General features: G+C 61.8%; 1 protein-coding gene across 2 annotated transcripts; it reads right to left on the minus strand.

Moving 5' to 3' along the window:
* Window positions 1-914: 914 nt before the first annotated feature.
* On the minus strand, window positions 915-7,923 carry ARRDC2 (arrestin domain containing 2). 2 transcript variants are annotated; one of them, XM_045778455.2, is made up of 9 exons: window positions 7,524-7,923; window positions 4,609-4,892; window positions 4,462-4,528; window positions 4,095-4,242; window positions 3,258-3,360; window positions 2,913-3,169; window positions 2,636-2,798; window positions 2,210-2,367; window positions 915-1,984 (listed from the first exon to the last, which is right to left on the minus strand). In XM_045778455.2, exons 1-9 carry the CDS (start codon window positions 7,787-7,789, stop codon window positions 1,931-1,933), a joined length of 1,500 nt encoding a protein of 499 aa, XP_045634411.2. In that variant the 5' UTR covers window positions 7,790-7,923; the 3' UTR covers window positions 915-1,930. The 2 variants fall into 2 exon arrangements, with proteins under 2 accessions (XP_045634411.2, XP_045634412.1); XM_045778456.2 differs by lacking the exon at window positions 4,609-4,892 and having other exon boundaries at window positions 7,531-7,919.
* Between the last annotated feature and the right edge of the window lie 281 nt (window positions 7,924-8,204).

The following is an 8,204-nucleotide window of genomic DNA, read 5'->3' on the forward strand; positions in this document are numbered from 1 at the left end:
CCCCGCAGGGAGGACCACCAGGGTCCATCAGTTTCACGCTTATCTGTGAAGCGTAGGGGTTCTGAGCGGCGACTCCGGACCCTGCACGGGTCACCTCACCCCGTTGGACTCACTTTCCCTACTTTCAACTCTGGAAGACACAATCTCCGTGCCGCCAGGGCTGCCTGAAAGCCCAGTGCGTACTCAACGATGCGTATCCTTGCATACCCATGTCCAGGGCAGCCCTATTCACAATCGCCAAAAGGTGGGAAAGACCCAAAAGTCTATCAAGGGGTGAAGGGACAATCAAAATGGGAGTCCATCCACACAACTGAATATTATTTGGCCATAAAAAGGAATGAAACATGACACAGGCTACCATGTGGATGAAACTTACCATGGAAATTTAAGCTGAGTCGGAAGCCAGACACAAACGAGGCCAAACAGAGTCTTATCCCATGTGTAGGAAACGTCTAGAACAGGCAAATCCACAGGTCAGTGGGTGCCAGGAGTGAGGGAGGGGGCGGGCAGTGACTTCTCCTGGGACCGGGCCTCCTCTGGGGTGATGGGGATGTCCTGGAGCTAGACGGACGTGACAGGTGCCCACACTGTCAATGCACTAAATGCCACCGAACTGAGCACTTTAAAACGGTTCATTTCACCAAATACGAACTGTGTCTTGAAAACAAAAGCCTTCTCCCATTCACGCTCTCAGCCTCCGCGACTATACTAGCGAAGGGGAAATGGGGTCCAGCTCCAACCTGAGCTCAGCCTCTCTATGTGTCCCTGGGCCTCAGTTTCTTCTTCTGGACAATGGGCCCCTCAACCCCTCCCCCCCTTGGCCTGGCACTCAATCCTGGAAATTCTGACCCAAGGTGGAGGTGAAAGCCACTGGGCTTCTTCAGCAGCTGTGGGAAATAAACCAATAAGCCCAGTCTCTTTCCCCATACTTTTATTTAAAAAAAACCCAAACAAACCAACAACTGTAAAAAAGAGAACAATTTAAAGCTTATCAGAAATGTTGAGTCCCAGGCGGGGGCCCTGCCCCAGCCGGGGCTGAGACTCTGCAAGCCGGGGGGCTGGTCCAGCTGCCCCCTCATACTTTGTCCCTCCCTCCCGGCAGGAGGTTTCCAGAGCTGCACTGGGCCTGCTGTTACCCCAGGCTGACCTCTGTCCCCAGGGCCTGGCTGAATATCCTGAACCCGGTTTCCAGGGTCATATAATACGCAGACAAGGTCTCATGTCTTGGAGTACTTGGAGGAGCCCCCAGGCAGTCCCAGCCTGGGCCAGCAATCTCTCTCTGGCTTTCAAAGGCTGGAGCACATGTCCCTGCTACCCACAGGTCCCACATAGCTTCAGTGACCCGCATCCTCAAATGCCCCATTCCTGGGCCCTCTTGCCTGCCAGACCTTGCCATGTGGCCTCAACGGAGGCACCTGCTCTCTGAGCCCCAGAGGGGGTGATCTCCAAACATCACTCAGCTCTGACCTTCTCCGACTTCTTCTTCCTCTTCGCTTGTCTGCCTCCTGAGCTGTCACTCGTATGCCAAGGCCTCAGCTAGAAGGCCCTTTGCTCCGGGAACCCTTCTCTGTTCCTGTTCAACTCTCCCAGCCGTGGGTCTCTTCCTCTGGGCCCACGAGACTGGAAGTATTTATGTCTGGCTATGTCTCCCAGACGAGAGGCTCCTACGCTTGTCCACGGGCCGGCATAGACCAACAGGATCCGACGATGGGCGTATGATGCCTTACGAGGACCGGTCCAGATAAATCAGATTCCATACTGGCTCTTCCTCTGTCCTGCGTGATGTCAGAAAGCCGGGCCCCACTCTGAGACTTGGGGTCCCCAGCTTCAATGCAGTCAGGTGGGTCGGCTCTTGACCCAGCTACTCCCCATATCCATGGCGGCCGGAAGCGTGTGTGCGACCTCATCCCTCGAGGTCTCCCCTAGCTGCTCAGCAGGTCATGCAGCGTGGCCTCATGGCCTCTGAGGGTGGGTTCGGATCCTCCTGAGAGAAAGAGTCCCATCCAGTCTCGGGGGGGCACCAGAGGCTCAGAAACACCCCTCCGCTGCCCTGCTTATCTCCAACTCCCACACTCAACTGGGGGGGGCAACGTGCGGAGCAGACTGGGGTACAAGGCGCGCTCAGGCCCCAAACTCATCTGAGTCCCACCCCCACCCGGGCTCCCAGGGTCTGGAGAGGCACTGGGGCTTCTCGGACCCCCAAGCTCACCTCAGAGTACAGGGGTGGTGGGCGGTAGCGGAATTCCTGGATATAGGCGAAGAAGGGCCCTTCGAGGCTCAGGTCAGTGTCTTGCAGTGGTGGGAAGGGGCTCTGCCCCACGGCTGCCACCTCCCCGTCTGCCACCACCTCTGAGTACTGGGGCGGGGCTGCAAGTGAGAGAGATGGGGTGGGTGAGGCTGACAGAGAAGGGGAGCCCCAGAATCGGGGACAATGGCCAGGAGCTGGCTTGCACCGATTCTGGGGTTGCCGGGCTGTGGGGCCTCAGGCTGAGATTCTGGGGGGAACCTGTGGCCGCCAGCATAATCACTACTGTGCCCTTTGACAGATGGGGGCACTGAGGCTGGGGGAGGGAGAGTCTGCCTAGCAGCTGCCTCTCTGCCCACCCAGCCCCCTTCAGCAGGATGGGGAGCTCACCCTCAGGCCGCTCTGGCAGGGCTCCCAGCCCCCAGTCCAGCAGGAAGCTGGTGTGGCTGCCCACGCTGGAGGAGCGGCTCCCGAAAGGGTGCAGGGGGATGGTGCCGATGACCAGCGGCAGCTCCAGGAGCAACTTGGATGTGCCAGGGATGTCCACGCAGACCTGGGGGAACGAGCCATGAGGGCGGGGGCCCAGGCAGCCTTGGGGGAACTCTAGTCTGGGGGACCGGCCAGATGCAGCCGCCCCTGCCCTCCTCGGACCAACGAGACACTCTACCTTGAGGGAGTAGTCCACGTGCAGCACCCGGCAGTGCAGGATAGAAGGACCCACAGGGGGGATCCGCAGCGCCCGGCCCTGCCACAGCGCCCGCCGCCCGGGGCCCACGGGCTCGCCCGCGAGACTGGCCACCACGGCTCGTTTCTGCTTGCGGGCACCTCGAGCCATGAAGGTCTGTGTCTGGACCACTGCTGCCCGAGGAAGCACGGGGCGCGTAGAGCCATTGTCAATCTCCGCGAAGACTGGGATGACCTCACCTGAGGTGGGGCATGGGGGGGCATCAGATTCCCCATCTGCAGCCCTGAGGCCAGCCCTCTTCCCCATCCGGCCCCGCCCGCCCGATACCTGGTGTGTAACCCTTTCGGTCGATTTTGGCGGAGAGGGAGACGAGACCACGGCTGCTGTACCAGGATCGGGCGACCTTCTCCAGAGCTCCGGCCTGAGGGGCCTGGTGGGATGGAGAAAAAGGATAGAAACGGGTCACTTTGTACGAACCACAGACCCCTGTGGAGCTTCCAGACCACCCCCAGCTGAGAGTGGGTTTGGGGCAGGGTTCCTGGTTTTTTTCTTTTTCTTTTTTTTAAGATTTTATTTATTTATGTGACAGAGAGACAGCCATCGAAAGAGGGACACAGCAGGGGAGTGAGAGAGGAAAAAGCAGGCTTCCGGTGGAGGAGCCCGATATGGGACTCGATCCCAGAACGCCGGGATCATGCCCTGAGCCGAAGGCAGACACTTAACGACTGCCGTACCCAGGCGCCCCAGGGGTCCTGGTTTTTTTCTTAACAACCAGGTAGTCTATAAAAACAAATCCACAGATGAAATCTATCTTATAAAAACGAAATGAACGAGCTAATTACTTAGCATGTAATTAGTCCTCAGAAACCCATTATTATCACAAGCCCTGGCTGTGCCCTGTTTCACAGATGAGGCCTTTGAGGCTCAGAGGGAGTGAGATACTCGCCCAGAGCCACATAGCAAATTGTGCAGGTGGGATCTGCACCCAGCTCCACTGGACTCCAAAAGCATTCCCATGCCTGCCTCCCTCCCTGCCAGGGCCCAGCTAGGATTCCCACTTTGTGCAGGAAGTGAAGGGGTGAGGAGCCAGTTGGGGTCACCCAGCAGCCAGGCCCCCACCAGCAAAGCTCTCTCAACCCACCTCCCCTGGGAGCTGCCACTCACCAGTAGGGCAGGCGTGTTGATGTCCACCGGCTCAATAACAGTAAATACCTTCCTTGCCCGGCGGGCAGGAACCCAGGGCCGGTGCAGGGTGGCCTTGATGCAGTACCGGACACTGCCATGCTTACCCTCGAATGAGGTCACCAGGGTCCTGCGGGGTGGAAGGAAGGTACTTCAAGGAGCAGAAAAACAGAGACACGCAGGTGGGGGGTGCTCCCAGAGACTTAGGAGAATGAGAGACAGAGACACGGAGGGAGCAGTCTTGGGGTCCAGAGGGCCCCCAGAAACTGAGCAATGGAGCCTTAAACCTGAAAGGAGATACAGGCTTAGGGACTCCCCTATAATCCCGCGCCCCAGATGCAGGACTTACGGAGGCAGCTGGAAGCTGAACGGGAACTCGTGGCGCCCCGGAGGCAGCGTCGTGGTCTCTCCCGTGTCTGCAGGTAGGAGCAAGAGGGGGAGGCTCAGCGGCCGCTCCGAGTTCCAGGAGCGCCGCGCTGGGGTAGCCGGCCCGTACCTGGCACGAGAAGAGTGGCACGGTGGCTCACGACCTCCACACGCTCGCTGTAGCTCTGCGTGTACGCGGTGCTCGAGCCCGCGCTGCGCGACTCGGTCCAGTGCACGTGGGCGCGGCCCCGCGCGCGCAGCTTCAGGGCGCCCACGCGCGCCGGGCCCGCCAGCTCCAGCTGCACCCGGCCGGCAACGGCCTGGCCGCCGCTGAAAACCGGCTCAACGCCCGCGCTTGCGCCATCCAGCTGCACCACGAACGCCTTCACCTTGTCGAACAGCATCGCGCCTGGGATGCGAACCCGCGACGCACAGACCCTGGCCTCGAACCCGCGACGCGGCGGCGCGAGGTGCGGAGGCTACAGCCTCAGAACGCGAACCTGCCCGGGGCGCGCAGGCGCACTTGCGGACCGGGTCAGAAATTCCTGTGCGCCCTGCGCCGGCGCTGCCTTTATACGGCGGGCGGGGCGGGGCGAAACGCGGGCCCCACCCCCAGAAAAGAATACGCCAATGGCGAGGCGAGGGCGTGGCTCCGCCCAGGCGTGGAACAAAATAACAAACTCTGCACCTGTCCTCTACTCTCGTGGACCCCAGCGTGCAACAAGCATCGCGGTCCACAGCCTGTCTCTCGCGGACCCCGGGGGTAAAGGGAGGGAAGCTTAGGGCCGGAGTTGGGCCCCGGGCTTGAGGTCACCCAGCAAGAACACTCTGCCACTAGGTTTACTCATCAACTGGCCACCACTTGCAGATCTGACTCGAGGCATGTCCAGCCCCGAGCGGGAAGGCTGTGGAATGGCCTGGCCACAATCGGGGCCTTGACAGCCTGGGACTAGACTGGCTGTCAGCTGCCCGCTCTGAGCGATGGGGGAAGGAGGAGGAAGTGGGTAGGGCCTCGCTCTGCTTGGGCACCTGCTGCCCGCCTCTTGCGATTCGAATCCCGCTGAGCTGGATGACCCCGGGCTAGAGATCACCTCTTGAGCCTAAGTTTCCACGTTCGTCGTTTGCAGAGCCAGAAGAAAACCGGCCCCGACCTCTGAGTATTGTGTGCATGAATCACGGTGTAGCCCATGCTCGGACACCCTCCCCCTCCAGAGAGCCTCGCTCCCAGGTCATCAACCCACTCCCCACATGTCGCCACTCGGTCACGCCTCAGCGCTTTGCCCAAGCTGTTCCCACCACCCGATGTTCCTGTCGCAACTTGATGTCCACCGGCTCAATAACAGTAAATACCTTCCCCAGCAAACTCCTACAAGCCTCCGAGGCGTAGCCCTTGGCCCGCTCCTGGCACCAGCAAACTCCTACAAGCCTCCGAGGCGTAGCCCTTGGCCCGCTCCTGGCACCCCTCCAGCCCCAGTTCCCTCACAGATAGAGCCAAGCGGAGGGGACGTCCTAGGAACCCCAGGGGCCAGGGCTGCGGTGTACCCTCTAAAAGGTATGACTCCTCTCTGGTCCTCAGTTTACTCAAAGAACCTCAAAGAGCGTTTCTGAGGGAAGGCATTCCTGGTCGCGGTCTGTAGGGCGCCGGCGCCCTCTGGTGGCAGAAACATGCGTAGCTGCTCGAACCCACTCCTGGAGGCCGCCTTTGAGGTGCCTTCAGATGGCCCTGGGAACCTCCTGAGGCCTCGGAACCCCCGGGGGGGGGTCATAACAGGGCATGGTCCCCTGCAGTCAGAGTGGCCACAGAAGCAGTGGGTCAGAGCAGCACCGAAGGGAGGAGCAGAGGCTGTAGACACAGCGATCAGCTTGGAAGGCTGCATGGAGGAGGGGACTCTGGGATTGAAATGAAAGGCTAGTACCTTCTCCCAGGGCCAAGTGGAGCCCTGCAGGCTGTAAGCCCAGGTGGGGGTGGAGGATGTGGTAAGTCCTTTTCACAGATGGGTCCCCAGAGGCCCAAAGGGCCTCACCTGAGGTTACACAGCAGTTCTGCAAGCTTCACCCCAGTGTCTTAATAAAGCAGCTGGTAGAGTGGGACCAGGGGTGTGACCAATTTCCCTTAAGTCTCAGGGGAAAGGAAGTGCCTCTGGGGCCTCTTCCTGTCCCGCCCTAGGGCCCTCTAGGCCTGGGTTTCCACAGCTAGTAAGGGGAGAGTCCCCACATCTGGGGCTGTTGGGCTAAGGCTGAAAGGCTGCGGGCAAAGGAGCTACTGTGTACGGCCCTGCCTCTGCCCGTTTTACAGAAGAGTATACTGAGGTCTGGCTTAGCGGAGGGGGTGGTAAGGCCACCCGGGGAGCCGACATCATCCACAGCAAACATAGCTCAGTGCTGAGGCACAGACTCACCCCTGGCCTGCTCCTGACCGGCTGTGGGGCCTGAGTGTGAGGGACTGAAGTTCAGAGCTGGGAGACCCCTGGGAGACAGCTGGGAGTCCTCTCTGCCTGATCTGACCCCACCCCAAGTCTCCTCCCTCTCGGGGATGCATACCTACCTGCAAATACCACCAGAACTCCCCACCCACGTTTGAATTCATTCCTGTGAGAGCTAGTGGTAAACTGAGGGGGGAGGCACTGGTAGAACGTGAGATGGGGGTCTTCTCTGGGAAATCAGGGACCCCAGGTCTGGAGTTAAAGGGGGATCCTTGGGTCCAGACAGGAGGATGTCCTGACTGTACCCAGGGGTTCTCCAGACTGGGGGGGGGGGGGGGAGAAATCACCGCCACAAAGCCTTTACGTGGAGGGCTTCCCGGCTCTGGAAAGGGGGGCGCCCAGACCCCAAGAGGGGTTCCTGGGAAAGAGGGTTTGGTTGGGGGGGTAGGTGGGTGTGTGGCCTGGCAAGAGGGTCCAGACCCTGGGGAGGAGGTCTCCACTTCTAAAAAAGAGTCGCCCGACCACACAGCCTCTAAGTCGAAACTCTCCAGGCACTGGAGAGGGGCGCCCAGACCCGGGGAGAGGGCCCCGGGGGATCCTGGCTGGGGAGCGCCGAGGGAGCGGCTCACCTCGGAGCAGCAGCTGCCGCCGCCGCAGGTACGTCTCGGCAGCCGCGTAGTCGCTGGATACCGCGCTGACGCCCACGCTTCGGCCCTCGAGCCAGTGCGTCGCCGCCCCGCCGCGTGCCGCCACCTCGAGCGCTCTCACCCGCAGCGGCGCCACCGCCTCCAGCAGCACCCGGCCGCACAGCCGCTCCCCGCCGCGGTACGCGCCGCCGGGGCCCCGGGCCAGCTCCAGCGCGAAGCTGCGCACGCTCCCGTAGCGCATGGCGCAGGCCGGGGCGCAGAGCTGGGAGGGCGCACCGCGGGGAGCCCGGCCCCGACCCCGGCCCGCCGCCAGCGGGCGCCCGGTGGGGCGTGTCTGCGGCCCTCCCGCGGCTCGGCGCCCTTCCTCGCGGCCCCGGGCGCCCCCGAGCGTCCTCCGGCCTCCGCCAACTCGGGCAGGCGCCCGGGGCTCCCGGCCGGCGCGTCGGCCGCCAACTTCCTGGTCCTCGGCGTCCGCCCCCGTGACGCGCCCGGGCCGCCGGGGACGTGCGGCCCGCGTGCCCGCGCTGTTGACTTTGCCACCACCACCACCCCCGCCAGCGCGGGGCGGGCCCTGTTTTTGTAGGGTCGGCGCTGTTGAGTCAGAGGCGGATGTGGCTGGCCTCGAGCGGAGCAGCCACCCGGCTATCTGGTGGTTT

This window comes from Ursus americanus, chromosome 14 (genome assembly GCF_024610735.1).
Source record: "Ursus americanus isolate L20-20 chromosome 14, mUrsAme1.1.p, whole genome shotgun sequence".
Lineage (NCBI taxonomy): Eukaryota > Metazoa > Chordata > Mammalia > Carnivora > Ursidae > Ursus > Ursus americanus.